The 17,599-nt window shown below is 37.3% G+C and overlaps 1 protein-coding gene across 8 annotated transcripts in view; it reads left to right on the plus strand.

Moving 5' to 3' along the window:
• SCAI (suppressor of cancer cell invasion) overlaps positions 1-17,599 on the plus strand; it is a 51,230-nt gene that overhangs the window by 26,905 nt on the left and 6,726 nt on the right. For all 8 annotated transcript variants that reach the window (XM_062591263.1, XM_062591261.1, XM_062591262.1 and 5 more), the window contains 11 exons: positions 1,318-1,414; positions 2,765-2,863; positions 3,938-4,090; positions 4,935-5,036; positions 5,758-5,859; positions 7,379-7,457; positions 9,533-9,632; positions 10,157-10,238; positions 15,196-15,268; positions 16,614-16,787; positions 16,982-17,082. In XM_062591263.1, the coding sequence (XP_062447247.1) occupies positions 1,318-1,414; positions 2,765-2,863; positions 3,938-4,090; positions 4,935-5,036; positions 5,758-5,859; positions 7,379-7,457; positions 9,533-9,632; positions 10,157-10,238; positions 15,196-15,268; positions 16,614-16,787; positions 16,982-17,082 (1,162 nt within the window). The remainder of the gene's footprint in view (positions 1-1,317; positions 1,415-2,764; positions 2,864-3,937; positions 4,091-4,934; positions 5,037-5,757; positions 5,860-7,378; positions 7,458-9,532; positions 9,633-10,156; positions 10,239-15,195; positions 15,269-16,613; positions 16,788-16,981; positions 17,083-17,599) is intronic.

Here is a 17,599-nt window from a genome sequence, read left to right on the forward strand (position 1 = left end):
ACTATAGGAACAGAACTGGAATAAAATCAGTGTTGTTGAAGGATTAGAAGAAACTTCCTCCAACTGTGATTAGACACCTCAATTTAAACAAGAGCTTGGCTGGAAGACTGGAGGGATATTCTATTGTCAGGTCCTGGTTAGAAAGCTGCTAGGCCCACAGATTTGTCACTTAGAGTCCTGAACAGTAGTAGTGCTGGGAACTAGTATTCTGCAGCTGGAAGATAAGTCAGTTGGGGTGAAGCAGAGGAACCTGTTTGTTTCTTCTGATGAAGCTTTTCAGAGGAAGGGCAGTCAGTACTGCAGTACAACAGCCCTTTATAACTGACTAGGACAAAATCCAGGAGCCTCAGGAGGCCAGTGCAGGAGGAATAGCATCTTCGTATAAGACACTATCCTGAGAAAGAAATACTAGAAACAATGCTAGGCTTCACAGTGCAGAGCAGAGGCTACCTGCCAAGAATGTAGAACAAGAAATAAGAACAGGTAGAGAACTTAGTTTTTTGGATCCTGATCCTGTGTTCTACTACCCAATAAGCCTTGGTTCCCTCATCAAGTTAGTTATAGAAGAAATCGTTAGATATCATCATCAACATAAGTGCAGAAGGTCATTCAGTTAAGGAATCTTCTGCCAAGCATTCAATGATCTCTGGACTTTGTTAGTTGCTCTTCTGCAGATGTTCTGTTGTCTAAATGCATCTGTGCTCTACAAACAGATGAAAGTTTCTCTACTCTGTTCTGGTATCTGTTAATCCTATAATCTCGTCTCTTATGAAATTCTCATTTTCAGTCTGAGTGCTTGAGCTTTTTCAGACAAGGTAGGATTGAGTACACATGTTTCTAGATGCTGTTAGAAGATTTTAGAAATGGATGAGTAATTACAGGATGTGCTGACGTGCAGATGTTTAAGTTGTCTCAGGTGTTTGGACTCTGAGCCAGCTGTGATCATCATGTGATGCAGTGGAGTCGGATACAGCCCATGAACTGTCAAAAGGTTTGAAGAGCCAGCTATTATATCTGACTCCCCTGCCTCTTCTCAACTAAGGAGCCTCTGGGGGAGGTTGGGGCTCTCCAGATCTGTATTGTATGACCCTGTATGCCAAATATGCCCTGCTGGATTCAATTTTAAATAAAGCTCTAAGTAGTCAGGTAGCTATTATTTGGTCCCACATGAATGTAGCTAGCACTTCTAATCTGCAGAGTCTTCAGCCTCTTTCTGGTCTTTAACTCCTCCCCTCCTACCTCCCAGTTCCCCAGTTGCCTGTTGATGTTCTGTTTTAATCTCAGATTTGCTTGTGTTGTTTTCATTGCTGTGTTTAGGCCTGAACTGGTGGTTAAGAAGCTGCGTTATTATGCGAGGTTTATAGTAGTTTGTCTCTTGCTCAACAAAATGGATGTTGTAAAGGACCTTGTAAAGGTATGTTAAAATGAGGATTGAGATGCAGGGGGCTGCTGGTTATAGTTTACTTTATTTGAAATCGCACTCGTTAAACTTGTAGTATAGCTGCTACTGATAGCTTTTCGTTCTCTTTTGTTTACTTTGACTGTGCTCTTGGAGATTGCAGAAGAAGGAATAACATGAATAGCTGTGGAGACATCCTAGTATGACATGAACATTTGGTTAGAGAGAAAATTTAAAAATTCATATAGTTAACTGAGAATAAACTGCAGGATGGATGTTTTTCATCTGAAAGTATGAGGATGATCCAGTTACCTTTTGGTATATCCTCATTCCCGTAGTGGCTTTAAGACATCGGTGCAATCTTGTCCAAGTCTTCATGACACTTCATTGCTGTGAAAGGCGATGTCTCCTAGTTAGATATTGAGCTTATTTCTCTTCCTTTCCAACTTGTTTCACTTTGTCCCACTTTTAGGACACATCCTGAATACATTTTGCCCCTTACAGAGACCCATGAAAATGTTGAAGGTTGTAGATAATGTTATATAATTGGAGAGGTTGGATATGCATATGCCTCTGCTGTGGAAGTAAAGTACTGAATGCATATAAACACAACTCTTTAGGTACAACAGATAGAGTGTAGACCAATGTTCATCATTGCCTTGCTAGTATATCTGACGTACGACTTGAAGAATATCTTCTGTGAATCAGATGTGTAATTATGAAACTTTAAGCCCAAATGATTTGATAATGTTGTTTGAACACTGATTGTAAGTATTCTAGTAGTTACAGTCTAGAATGGGAGCTACCTTAATGAACAGTAAAAGCAACAGCATACTTCTCATGACAACATGTATTTCCCAGATCCCTCTAACAACTTCCTGTAAGCAGCTTCTAGTATTGAATTTTAAGTTGCATCACTGACTTTGTATCTAAGCTTACTTGAACTAGCAGAAGCAGCAGCTATGAAAGGCATACCATTGACTTTCTGAATGTATCTAAAGTTACCTGTAACCTTACCTTTAAGTCCCTGTTATCTGTTGTGTATAATAATAGCTAGTGATGTAGCGATATGCAAGTGTTGAACTTAATTCCAGATACTCTTTGCATTTGGAATTACTTAAAAGATATTTTATATTGTAAAAACTTACTTTAACCCTGGCATTCTGTTTTCTGAAACAGCATGTTTTGGCTGTCGTGTTAGTTTTAAGTGTGCTGTATACATTCTCAAGTAAAATGATCTTTTTCCTTCTTAAATAAGCTGTGTTTTAAGGCTGGCACAGCTAACCAAACTGTAAACTTACTAGCTGACTATTATACTCTCAGTTTAAGAAGTAACTGCATTTTTCTTTGAACATTTTACATCAGGAGCTGTCAGATGAAATTGAAGATTACACTCATCGTTTTAATACTGAGGATCAGGTAGAATGGAACCTAGTTCTTCAAGAAGTGGCAGCTTTTATTGAGGTAGAATATAATTTCCTTTTTACTGTCAATTTAAAAGTAAAATTTTCTGACTTCTTCACCAATGTGTTCCTGTACCACCACCTCTGTGTGGTAAGCAGGTGTGCCGTGTGCGGGGACAGTATTCCTGTCCAACTTAATTATTGAAATGTGTTTACAGTAGTGTAGCAGTGACAGCTGTTAAAGTGCCTGAAGAGTCAGATCTGGTCATGTAACATAGTGAAGACAGAAGCATGAAGCAGAGACCCACTTGGTTGCCTTTTTGTTTTTGATCTTGGTGTTCAGAAAATGGTGGAATTGAAAGCACAGCAGTTACCATGGTCAGTATTTTGGAAAGACTACCACCTGTAGTCCTATTGTTGTAGAAGCCAATCCAGTTTGCTGACGTTTTGTGTTTCAGAGTGTACTTTGATTGTTTGAATACTGGCCTATTACACTGGCAGTGCCTGAGCAGTATGCAACAGAAAATACAGTGTAATTGTGACAATTAGCATAGTTGTAACATGGCTGGCTTCTAAAGCTTATTAAAAGGAAAATAAATTCGTTTATTCCATGCAACAGTGGGTAGTGTTCTACTGTCCTCATTTTTGTATGGGAGGTCACTGTGTAACAAGAGTATTTATTTAAATATTGCCAGCCCTGATGGCAGCATTATCATTGGCTCATCTCCTGTACTACTTGTTTCTGGGAAAGGAAGGCAAGCTAAAGTAATGCAGCATTCTTCTGTAGCGTAGGAATTATTCTGTGTGAACTGTAAGATCATTAAAGATACTTGGTTCCTCCAGTCTAGAAAAGCTAAAACGGTTTTGCCTCATTTGAGAATATTTTTCTGTCGACTGTGCATTCAAATGCTTGTACCATGTATTTCTTTTTAGTCCGTAAAAGCTGCTGCTTTTCAGAGTGGAAAGGCATTACTCTATGGCCTGCATACAAATACAGAAATATATGTATGGCAAATAAATTTTTAAAATCTGCCTCAGTTATGCAATGCCTGTTGTAAGTGACAATGCTTCTTTCTTCTAATTGTGAATCTGTATATTTTCTTGAATTCATAATTTATTTTGGTTGTCTTTCTAGGCAGACCCTGTAATGGTTTTAAATGATGACAACACCATTGTAATCACCTCCAACAGGCTTTCTGAAACAGGAGCTCCATTGCTAGAGCAAGGAATGATAGTGGGACAGCTCACTCTTGCAGATGCGCTGATTATTGGGAACTGCAATAACCAGGTAAATGAGATTGCATGGACTTGGGTTTGTATCCTTGGAGTTCACAGCCCATCTCTCTGTGATAGAAACTAGAGGTTCCAATAGAGACACATATTCAAATATTTCAGTAGTGATACTTGTAGTGGCAGCAAGCAGAGAGTTTGTCAGAAATAAAAGACCGCTTTAAAAAAATGTTATGCTACTGGACCTGTGGCAATCATCTCTTATCACATATATCCGTCATGTCAATTAAGTAGGTGTAGTTGATTTTCGTCTAAGAGATTATTCTTAACAGTCTTCAAGCATGAGGGGCCTCTGGGGTGTGTCTAGAAAAAGCTTGACTTAGGCTTTCTTGTGACATGTACTTCAGCTTGTTTTAAGAGCAAGACTTTTTAAGAGATTCAAGATCTTGGTTTTTTAGATGATGGTGGTGATAGTGAAGTCGTATGGATTTCATAACTTCTTTCTGAGGTCTTTTTCCAGGTAAGCAGTAGTACTATGTCTAAACTACAGCCTGTGTATCTTCCAGATTTTGTCTAAATTCATAGTACTTGGTAGGTTTCAGCACTTGACTTGTAGACACCTCAGAAAAGCCTGTAAGTTGCTAAGCAGAGGTCTACACTACAGTAAACCAGCTAGGCAGACCAGTAATAAATAAACTTTATCTTCTGTGAGCTCTTCCAGAAGTCATTTACAGTCTTTAGAGATTAAAAGATGACATTAACAGGTCCTATTGAGACAGTCAGAAGACAGTCCCAGAAGACAGTCTCTCTGGGATGCAGTTGAATCTCTTACCTGGATAATTCCCGAGAAATAGACTGTTTAATGTGTATCAGGCAGAATAAATAATTGGACTCTTTTGCAGGTCAAGTTCAGCGAATTAACAATTGATATGTTCCGAATGCTACAAGCACTTGAAAGGGAACCAATGAATTTAGCTTCACAAATGAACAAACCTGGAATGCAAGTGAGTTTTGTTCCAATGACCAACCTGGCAACAGGCCTGTATTGATTTATGGTATGATCTTTCTGTACTGTCACTGTGCAGAGTAGGTTAGGAAGGCTGATATAGCTCTTAATAGAAGTTAATGCAGGGTGGTTCAGACCTGTACAGTTTGACCCAAGTAATGACTTTTTCAATTTTAATTCGAATCTTCACTAGTGAAAAATTAGCAGAAATGATTATTTGGGCATGTTTTCACTAATGATTTAGATCTGTCTAGCCTGAGTACTTCTGAAGGAGTGTCATGTCCTCCTTGGCCATATGTACTCATCCTTTCCTTTGTGTTGACTCTAGCAGTCGTACAGCCAGATAAGAATTTCATCATTTTGTCGGTACATCTGAAAACTAAATATCCTCTTCAGAGAAAACACAACAAATGCATAGTTTTAATCCTCAAGCAAAAAGAAATGGTTAGATTTTCATATACTTAATTTAATAGAGAATGATTTTTGTTCGCTTTTTCCTTAAATTATAGTTGAGAGAGTAAGAAATATTTGGGAGACATTAAATTGAGGGATAATATAAAGTTCTGGTGCCAATGCTGTTTACACTGATTTGCTATGTAGTAGGGAAAGCTGCATGGGGACACCGCTATATGGGGGAATTATATTGAAGATGAATATTCTAATAAATGGAAGCTGCTTTGGTGATATTAGAGGAGTTTTTTTTGTTTGTTTCTTAACAGGAATCAACAGAGAAACCAGCCAGGCGGGAAAACCCTCATAAATACCTACTTTATAAACCAACTTTTAGCCAGCTGTATACTTTTTTAGCAGCATCATTTAAGGTTTGTGATATTGGTGAATTTATTTGTAATAGAAAAATATCCAGAATGGAACATGACACAGAATAAAATGTGGATGAGACAGTTTTTTCTGTTTCATGGTAATGAAGCTTTGTTGGCTTTTTTTAAAACGTAAAATAATTGCCAGAGAGGATAGAGATATTGTAGATATATGTAGTTTGTATAATAAAGGCAAAATTGTTAACTGCTGTTAATGGAAAGAAAAACTTTTACGATGGAAATCCCACTTGCTGTTTATACAAAAGTTATTATATCATTGCTAAAATATAGCCATCTTCAAATTGAAGATTGAACTGTTCTTATGAAAGAAGTTTTAGTACTAACTGTCCAGTATCAAGAGCAGAACATGGTAATAATATAGAAAGTGTATGTAATAGTTACACATCATTTATCTTATCAAGTAATTTTTGTGTGTATATAAATATATGTACACACATGTGCACACATAAGCAGACATGTATATTCACTGGAAATGCTTCTTGAGATAAGAGACTTGGAGAACAGATGTTCCTCTACTGCATATTTTGCCAAACACAATCCAAAATTAAGGAAGTATGTCAAGAAACTACTGCTCTTAAGCATTTCATATACCTTCTATGTCTCTAATTCTACATCTCCTCTGAACTGCACACCTGTCTCCTGGATGTGCTATTTTTTATCTGACTGTCTTTATTAACCACCTTTGTTCCATGTAAACAATCTATATGTTTGCAGACTTCAGAACATTTGCTGAGCTCAGTTTCATTTAATGAAGTTTAATGGAGTTGCAGGAGTTGCAAATCAGCAACTTAGCAGCTGATTTAGTAGCTACTAAGATTTGCTACTTAGATTTAGTAGCAAATATGGTTCCTATAAAGGAATAAGTTTCACAGCTGATTAAATGAAGATAATGCTTCCTTACTGCTTATAATTCTGAGTGCTTGTATGCTGAGCTTTCTGCTGAGATTAAAAGTGTTTCTTTCCTCATGAAGACAGCCAAAAGAAAGATGGAAAATAGATTGCTTTTATAGGTTTATATAGGAAGTTGGACATGTTGTGTTTGTTTTCCCCCTATTTCTTCAAGCTTCTCATTTGGAAGAAGTGAGCATTGCAGGCCATGGTGCATTTAGAAACAAAGAACTTACTCTAGAAGCCTGAATCTTTTGGGAGTTATGCTCTGCATGGATCTTGGCAGTTCTTGTTTCCACTTCTTGGGAAACCTCAGATCTGGCTAGATCGTAAGAGTCCATGTAGAAACAAACATTGCTTTTCTACTACTGCTTGAATCTCTTTTAAAGATCTGTATGAAAAAGTGTATCATCAGTTTGCATTTTTGTCTATGTGCTCTCCTATTCAAAGGGGTATGTGTGGTGCGGAGGGGTATATATACATACAAAGAACAGAATGAAGGGAAGTCAGAAGCAGGAATAGAACAAGCTTAAATGACGATGCTTCTATCAGGTTGATGATAGACTATAAATATATACATTTCTTCCCTTGCTGCTTTTCTCTTGAATTTCAGGAGCTGCCTGCGAACAGTGTACTGCTGATTTACCTATCTGCCACGGGCGTGTTTCCCTCAGGTCGTTCGGATAGTGAAGGTACAATAAAGGAATGCTCCCTGTCATGAACAGGGCTTGAATTCTCTTTATGTTCCAGGACAAGTGACCAAGAAAGATGTCACAAAGCTCCTTTTTAAAAGACAAGTCAATTTTATTCTCCTGTCTATTTAGTAAGATAGCCTTTTCTTCACACGAACAGTAGTTAATTCCCTGTGTTTTAATCAATGTGCATTAACTTGAAAGCTTTTCAAAGGACATATCCAGTTTTGATGCATCGGCAGTATTAAGTTTCACCAATTTTGAAGACTACATGACTCCAGCCCTTTTTCCACCCTTTTCCTGACAATATATTCTCCTAGTATTGGAGATGAAGAAGTGACTGCAGAGATTGGGGTTTTTGCACGCCTGTTGACGTGACAATTCAAGCCCTTATCATGATTTTTGACAATTCCTCTCACCTCATCCTTCTGTTCTTTGCAACCTAGCAGAATATTTGGATGCAGCTGCAATGTGAAAGCTGGAAAATGGTTGGCTGAAGCAAAAGCAGTCAAAAGATCCATTTACATTTAAATAATTAAAGGAAAAATATTTTTAACATCCTAAATATTGTACATACCTCATCTGTTTGAGACTTGCATTCCTTTATAAGATGCATGCCTGATCCGTCCCCATGCATGATTTATAGAGCTCTTAAATGGTAAAGGAAAAAAAAAAAAACTTGCCACGTTTGATTATGGCAGGTTTTTTTTTTATTATTGCTTTTAATATTTTACTTTGTGCTGTGGCGTGGTGACACATTTTAACTGAACTTTGTTCTTTAAAGCCTGCACTAAACCCACTTTCACTGCATGTCTTCTTTCAGTTTAATACTTTACTGTAGAGGCATCCAGTCTCTGTTTTCTGATGAGCTGCATAGTCAACCTTCAATTTTCATTAAATGAATGCCATTACAACTGCTTTCTTTTAATAAGGTAGTGTTGTCTGCAAAGAGCAAAATGTTCTGCCTTATTAAATGGGAGAGCAGCTACAGGCTGCATTGTTGAGCTCTTATAAGCCATTTGTGTTTGACAGGTCACATGTGAGACATCAGTGCCAAATTAATGTATGTTCTGTTCCTAATTCTGTATTCCTAAAGCTTCCCTTAAAATGGAAAAGTGTGTTATGTATCTGAACCTGAAAAAATCATATTTGGTGGCAAAATATGATTCAACCAAATCTGCAAATGCGTAACAGAAATCCTAATACTGTCTTTTATTTATGTTAGTGAGGTTTCCTGGTATCTCTACTATTTCCAGGTATTGCTAGCATTTTTTTTCCTGTGTAGATTTTGATATTTTTATAACCATTTCTTTCATCTTTGTCTATCGAACAGCTAAGCAGGTAGTTCAGTTTTGCAAACTTAGTAGAATGTGTCCTGAGCTTACCTTAGGAACACAAGTGAAGGTTGTGTGCATTTAAAAATGAGAATTCTATAAAATTAACCTTTCCTGCAGATCTGAAACATGGTTAGGGGTATTTTATTCTTTCTAGGAGTACTGAAAGCATATTCTTTCTCTGAGCTTTCTCTTCTCCTCTTTGCAATATTCAACTACTATTTGCAGTATTCTTGCTGCAGATAATATTATTATAGTTATTCTGAGAAGCTTCAGGGTTTTTAATTGATTTAGCCTGACATTTTTTGAGGAACAGATTCTGTTTCTAGAATATACTGGCTCAGGTAGTAATCTAAGAAAGGTATTAATTTTGCTATATGAAATATGTAGTGATATTTTCTTTTTGCTATATAATGCAATGACAACCAATGTTTGAGTCTTTTGCATTATGTTTCTGCGCTTTTGAATAGTGAATAAATACATTAGAAGTTACAAAGTTGTCGGGTTTTCTTCTACTCTCTGGTAGATGCTGAAACTACTAAAAATACATAAAATTAAGTAGATGGTTAGTAAACTGGAAGGTCTCCATGTTCCGCCTTTCCCTCTTCAGAACTGCTGTAGTTCAGATTCGCTTTATTTTGGAGTGCTATTTGGTTGCTTCCTCCCTTTCATACCATCATTAAATCCATAGCTGAGCTGAGCTGACTCTGCTAATTTTAGCTTTCGTTTTGTCATGTATAGGTCCGTATGACTTTGGCGGTGTTCTGACAAATAGTAACCGGGATATTATAAATGGTGATGCTATCCACAAGCGAAACCAATCTTACAAGGAAATGCACTGGTAAGTTTCATGAGCTTGAAAAGGACAAATTCAGAATAATTTTTCTTTCCTGGAGAGAAATGCATCAAAGCCTCTTGAATTTACAGTGCATTTATTTGCATAAATGCATTTTATGCATTTTATGTATTTTATGCATTTATTTGCATAAATGTGGGTTGGTTTGAATTTGAAGAACTATAAATGAGTGTACAATTCTCTAAGTCACAATTTAAATACTAGAAAAAAATTACTATATTTTAAGGTCATTTCTCTGTTACTGCAAAACTTCAAATTAGTGGTGGATGACTCTTTGATGAGATCAACAATCTCTTTTGGAGCAAGAACTAATAGGAAGTCAAATAGTCCATAGCGTAGACAATATCAAATGGGATTTGCTGTTATTCTCTGAGGGTGAATCTGAGAATTGGAGCAAGGGGAATCTGCTTTCTTTTTGTCTAGATATGGGCAGCTGTGTGTCTATGAGTGCCTTTTCACAACTTCACAGAAATTCTAGTGCTCTTTGAAGCATCTCTTTCTCTTTTCAGTCTTCACCCTGGTGATCTCTACCCTTTCACAAGAAAGCCTCTGTTTATCATTGTGGATTCTTCAAACAGTGTCGCCTATAAGGTAAGGCTCTTGAATGCAACTGCATGTATGATAGGATACAGTGCCAACCCGTAGTTAGTTTACACTTTTAACAGGTTATTTTTTTTAAACACTTTGTATTCAGTCTTTCTTTTCTTTTGAGGTTGTGCATGCTAGTCAGGATCTGATCCTATGAATAGGAACAAGAAGGAGAAGCACATGAACAGCCGCTCATTGGAAAGTAATAAATCCTCCTGGAGGGAAAAAAGGTTCAAGATTTCCAAGATCTCTGGTGGGAGGTTTATTTTTGTTATATACCAAAGACAAATCTTGGTGTGTGTGCATGGGGGAGGGAGATAATCTAATCTGCTCTTTTTTTTTTCCTCCAGTCATCCACCACTCAGTTGCTTTTAAGCAACAGGAAGGAGTCAAAGCATTGAGCCTGATCTTGTAAATAAGGGGTGTCTGTGTCTGAAAAAATGTCTGAACCAAGGAAATACAAGACACAGAAATTAGCACCCAGTATTACTGTAGAATGGTGTGTGTTGGGACAGTGAGCCTCCTCCTGGGGTGCTATGAACTTTAAGTAGAATTATTCCATACCAAATCACCATTGGGAATCTGCATTTCGGGTAATACAGAAGCAGGTGTTTTTAATTTCAGTAACCATTTGCATCTGGATGGCTTTATGACATTTCATTGGTAAATGGGTTATTAAGAATGTACTATATCTGGGGAAATTGTCACTTTCTTATGTCTTCCTTTTAATAGCTCCATTATTTTCAGTGAGGAAAGTGAACATTCACAGCTGCATTTCTGAGGAGGAACAGGGACGTCTAGTGGCCAGATGAACTTGCTCTTTGTTCACTGGATAGTGATCCATTCTCTGCGTCATTCATTTTAAAGGCAGTATGTTGGCTAACAAGAGTTAGGGTATCAGCGATCAGTATGATTCCTGTACTGAGCCAGGGACTTAACAGCCTTTAAAATGATAGGGCATTTCCACAGGGCTTTTGTTTGTTGTTTTGTAATGCATTTCAAAGGCTTTTTAAATGCTTCTGAATTTAACTTCGCCATGCCAGATTTCAGTACAAGTCTGCATTTTTCTTTTATTACATATAAATTCTCTTCCTCATTTAAACGGGGGGGGGATGCAATCAGAATAGTTTACTTGCCTAAGAAAATGAGAATTTGGTAGGGATTTATTTTCTTCTGTGTTCTCTTCATGTGGATTCCAGTGCAACAACAGGGACTTTTGATTTTGTTTTGGGCAGGCAGAGGATCCTGAGTTTGGTTCCCCTTGCCTACCTCTCTAGTAGAATTGCTGAAAGATGTAAAGTAGACCTGCTCTGGAAAAGAGAATAAGGGATTCTTGGAGATCCTTAAGTCATATACAGGTCTGGACACAGCAGGGTTCTATGGGCGGCTTAGAGCAAAGGATCTCTAATGGTTTCCCACATGTAGGTTTTTAGTTCCTGTGAGAATAACTGTCAGTGTTTTCAGTTGAATTGTGGTTTTTGTGTTACATTTAACTGTGAAAATAATATTCTCTTTAGATTACAGTTTTTGCTTACTGCACAAAAGTTATTTTGCAATCTCCATTTAGCTTCTTTTCTGTATTCTGCAGTGAACTGATCATCCGTAGTGCAAAATATCCCAGTGTACTGTCTGTTAAGCACACAGAGCAGCTGTCACAAGAAAAGTGCAATCTCTGCCTGTGTGTAAGGAATATAGAAATGTGGATTTTCATAGTATTTAAGGGCAGGATTAAGGAGATGGTTGCTAAGAATCCCAACCCAGATAGGAATTATATGGGCATAATTGTGGGGAATCTAGGGAGAGAATGCAAAAAAAAATGAGCATGGACACTATTTAAAATACATGCAGTGTTTGAGAACTTGCGTTTAGTTTCACAATTATTACCACTGCACGTAGACAAATAGATATATGGGAGTGGGGTGTGTGTGTTTGTTTGTTTGTTTGTTTTTCTTTTCAACTGAAGGCAAATGTCAGAATTTTCAATCTCAGTATTTTCTAGCCATTGTAGATTCCTGTCTGTCCTGCTGTTTGATTCCTGTTGTTCTGTATGTGCTTAGCTCCTTGTAGCCAGAATACACTGATAGCTCTGTCCTGTGGATCTGTTATGAGATGCTTTGTAGACTCAAGCACTAGGACAAAGAGGTTCTGTGTGATTATGTGAAAAGTGGAGGCCAGTGTACTGACTTTTTTCCACATGGCTGCTCTGAGCTTTCCTGATAGGACAGTAGCTATTCTGACATTTAAATGTCACCGCTAGCAATAGTAGCGGTAACAGCAGCTCTTCACACATCTTTTCTTGAAAGTTATTTCACTCTCCTGCACACATTCTCGTCCTCTCTGTCTTTCTGGAGAGTTTAAATGGTGATGACTGAAAGAGAGTTCTGCCAGGAAGTGACTTGCCAGTTTGTCAAATCAGCTGCACTTACATGAACAGCTTCCTCCCCTGTATTTTTAGCTAAAACTGGAAGATAACTGCAAATTGAGCATATCTACTTAAGCCTTGAATTTTTTGGAAAATCTCATCTTAAATGTAGATGTCTGTGTTTGTGAAGATTACCACTGTATATATAAGTGAAATAATCTTTTAAATCAGTATCTTCTAGTAGCAGTAGTTATCAAAGATTATAGTCCAAAGTCTTAAAAGTAATGCTCTAGCAACTAAGAATGCAAGGCCTTTATCTGTGACATAGAATAAATGCTCAGAGTAGTAAAACTTACCTGTGAATTGACCTCTCTTGGAGAGGATGAGTAGCTCTTTTTTGGAAAGAGACGTATGTGGGTGATGCACTAAAAAAGCAGCACTACTTTTGTTAGAAAAGTTGAATACTGAAGTAAAAAAAATAATTCATTTTGAACCAGAAATGTTTCTTTATCATTTTTGGAATTGTCTATACACTGAAGGGCAGCATCTTCCTTAGCTGGAGCTGTCAGCAGCATCTGGACTGCAGGGCAGGTTTTTCTGGAGCACCTTTTGGTTCTCCTCTCCAAATCATTTGCACTGCAGACCTGGTTGTAATATGCTCTTGTTCCTTTGCTGCACATATGCCTGCAACTCTTTTCTATGGAAATCAGGAAGTGAGGTAGGTTGTGGGTGAATTCTGGTGTTTTCTTGGGCTTTGGTAGTGAGTTTTGTCGGGGCAGAGCTGACACAAGGCACCTGGAAGCAGAGTTTCTTATACTCCTGGATCTATAGTTTGGATGCAACACTGACAGCAGCAGCTCTCTTCCAAAATGTGAGTTCTCTGTTAGTTACGGTAAACCATGTAGTTTCTCTCCTTTGCAGGACTGGCTATGTTGGCTTCATCTCTCTAGGACATTTAGGGTCCAAAATGATCTCAAATACTGTCCATTGATAAGTAACTTTCATGAAATATATGAATGATCCTTGCTTTTCTTTTTTAGTAGTCAGTGTTTAATGATATTGTTACATTTAGTGATGAAGTGTATGGAGTATATGCTTTGTTTCTAACTGTCTGGAGCAGATATAATACAAATTGTGAATCTGTTCATGAATACTGAACAGATACATGTAATTTTAGGATGTGCATCCTGTCGGTGTCAACAGCACTAAGTTAATTCAGTGCAAACTTAGCAATAGCTGCAGTGACTCATGAAGCTTTAAATGTTTCTTTAAAGTTCAATATTACTAATTACTGGGTTTGCTTGCAGTTACTGTATTCATGATAATAGTATTTCTTTCTTCATTAGAGACCAAACCATAATATCTAGCATTATAAAACTCCCTTGAGCACTTCATAAAACAGAGGACATTTTAGGAGTGGCCAGCACTTTGTCAGCTATGGGAAATGTTTTATTTTGGTTAGACTAGAGTACTGCATTTAGTATTAACAGACTTGGATGAAATTAATTCAGTGAAACTAATTTAATTGAAACACATTGCCCGGGAGGGAGAGTTCCATTTGAATTAAACAGAAGGCAGAGGAATCAAAAACAGGCTTTTTTGATGTTTCTACACAAGCAAATAGTTTCTTGCGATTTATACCTAACATTCATAACATGCCAATTTTAAGAATATAATTTGCAGACATTTGTGTTGCACTCAACTGACTCTGGATGCATGGTATGAATGTGCTTTCTGATAGGACACAAACATAAATTTACATTTTCTATGGTTTTGAAAGCCTTTAGTTTTAAGAAAGCTGTTGTTCATAAGAGGTGTAATGAGCGTCATAGAGAGGTTGTTTGTTTACATAAAAAATGGCAATCCTGTAAGGATTAGTTACATAGTAGTTACATATCCAATAGGATTGTTCCAAGTATATGTTGGTGAAACTGGACAAAGTCGTCTTTTGAGGTTTCTGGAGGAAATCTTGTGTAATGTAACGCTTCTGAAATCTTTAAGGTGGATGGTGAAAGGTCGATGAAGCAGGTATTGTAAAATAGGGTTTCAGTATAGCAGATGTTAATGTTATGACATATTTGTTTTAAAGAGAAACTATTTAAAAGCTTTTCTGCAGGGAGCTCTCCTGTTTCATCAAAAATAGTTGTACTGCTAGAAATAAAAGGGGAAAGAAATCACTTGGGCTGTTCAGATTGTATCAAGGAAAGAAGCTAGATTAATTCTCCTGTAATAGCCAATGACTTTCATTTTTGTTGCAGAACAGAAATTTGTTGTGAGTGGAGATTGTCTGTTTATTTTTTAGTAACATGTTGCTACTGAAAGCTGTATTTCCATGAAATTAGTTTCTGCTATCACTTGCTGTTAGATTTGTGAAATAAGAGAATTTAAATCCCTTTACAGTGTAATGGGTTATGTTCCTTCTTCTAGGCTGTGATATATGAGTAAGTCAACTTGTCAAGCTTGCTCTCTAAGCTTAACTATGCAACAGGCATTAGCACGTACTGTATCTTCAGTAGTCTTTGTTTGTACCCCAACTTGTTGAATTTTTACAAGCAAGCAAACTGACCTTCAATACTTCAAAATTTTTATCTGTTACAGAACTTCACAAACTTATTTGGACAGCCATTGGTGTGCTTGCTTTCTCCAACAGCATATCCAAAAGCATTACAAGGTACGTTGAGTATGGCATTTCCTAAAAGTTTGCAGTTGCATCACATTTTGACAAACAAATATGACAGGTACTTCAGGAAAAGATAGGTTTTTATCATTGTTTTATTATTCCTGAAATAGTGTGATAAAGTTTACTTACAGTTCATGACAAATAACTCTTTGTAACAATGATGATATTTGTACAAACAAGTTTCATCAAGTCCTAGAAGGTGAATTCTCTTCTACAGTGAGACTCAGAAAACTGCCACCCCAGTGGTAGGATTCTAATTTATTTTTTCTCTTAGTAGCACCTAGGGTAGCTACAGAAGGTCAGCACAGTTATATTACCTACTCAGTTGAAGTATCAGCTTTTAAAGGCCAGGTGTAAAGCAAAATGTTCCCGTGACCTAGTTCTGGTTTGGGAGGGTAAGTTGAGGAGAGCTGTTATATTTGTATCCCCAGAGAAACTGAGTTTATGTTAGAAACAGGCAATGAAAAATATATTCTTCAGTTCTTGTGACTACTATAAAGTATAATTCCAGATTTTTCTCATTGGAATTTGCCATGTTGAGGTTACTTTTCCTCAGAAAATCAAGTATGAAGATCTAGTTTAAGCCCAAGGAAGTGACATTAGGCATATCTCATGAGTGACTGTGTGAGAAATTGAAACTTCAGCAGAAAATAAATATTGTTACAATGAATCCTGTTTAAATGGAAATTTGAAAAAGAGAGCTTAATTCTTTATAAAATACTGGATACATATATTATGCTGAGTGACCAGTCACAAAAGTCTTGCTTAGCTCTGAGGGTGTGCTACATTGTGCACTGGAGCACTATGTGTAAACTACTTAGATGAACTTAGCTGAGCCTCTGTGTCAGGACAGCATTATACCATGCAGGACTGTGTGCTCATGAAAGAAGATGAATTGCACTAAAGCAATACCAATGTCAAGTTAGTAAGCCCTGCTGAGGAGGAAGGGACCTTACTGTTTGGGTACAAGATCATCTTATGTGTATTACTTTTTTCTTTTAACTTACAACTTTATTGAGGCAAAGCTTGGGCCTTTACACATCACGTTCAACTACACAGAATAAATGTGCTTTAGAACATAGTGATGCTGTCCAACAAAAAGACAACTGTGTAGACTTTGAGGGGGTTATATAGGTCCAACTGCTTTATTCTTCATTGCTGATCATGTACATCACCTTGAGAATAGATCTACCACAGGAAGCAAGAAGATGTAGCTAAGATGAACTAGTTGCATTGCTGTTACAGAATATAGTGGGTGATGGGCTTCATTCTGTAGTAGGGACAGCTTTTCTGTTTTATGTGCCAAATGTATCTCTCTCTCTCTGTTGATTTTTAGATCAGTCTCAGCGGGGTAGCCTCTTCACACTCTTTCTGAACAATCCTTTAATGGCATTCCTATTTGTCTCTGGATTATCAAGCATGCGCAGAGGATTGTGGGAGAAGTGTCAAGATTACCTTAGAAAAATCAACCGAGATATTGCCCAGCTGCTGACCCACTCACGTTCCATAGGTGTGTACCTAAAGATGTAACAACTGAAACTTAGTATGCTACTTAAGCAGATGCCTTGTTTGTTATTGCTAAGGCTTTCCAAGGGACAGAAAATAGTGAATAAGGGGAATGCACAAGTATGCATGGTGGTTTTCTCCAGGGTCTTTTCTGTTTTTAAAGCCTTTCTGAAGTGAGATTTTTTTGTCTCTCTGCAGATCAATCCTTTCTTCAGTTTTTTGGAGATGAATTTCTTCGCTTGCTTCTAACAAGATTTATCTTCTGTTCGGCTACTATGAGGATGCACAAAATTTTCCGGGTATGCTGGGAAATCTGTCCCTTTGTGAGAACAATCTTGTGCAGATAGAACTGCACTGCCTCAGGATGCAAGGGTCTTCTGGCTATGGATAGTCACTGTGACTTGTGAAAGATAGCTGATATTACATGCTAATGCCTACAGCTTGTATTGTGTCTATCTCCTTGTTATTATAGAGCATGAAGCTTTTGACTTGCTTCAGCCTTATTCCACTACACAAGTAGTAGAGACATTCTAACATTAGCCTATTCATTTGTCACTCTGAATAGTCTTTTCTGCTAGAAATATTCGTCTCACTAACTTGAGTTTATTATTTCTGCATGACTAAAAAAAGGGGGGAACAAGAATATAAGTGGAGAGTAGGGAAACTTTATCACTGTTGAGGTGTTCTAGTGTGAGTAAATTTTGAAAGGCCTTTCAAGTGTAAATGAATAAACTAAACAAAGACAGCATTTCCCCTCCTTATTGGTTAACACTGTGCCAGTAGTGAAGTCTGCTTCTGGATCTACATCATTTTACA

Source organism: Rhea pennata, chromosome 18 (assembly GCF_028389875.1).
Source record: "Rhea pennata isolate bPtePen1 chromosome 18, bPtePen1.pri, whole genome shotgun sequence".
NCBI lineage: Eukaryota > Metazoa > Chordata > Aves > Rheiformes > Rheidae > Rhea > Rhea pennata.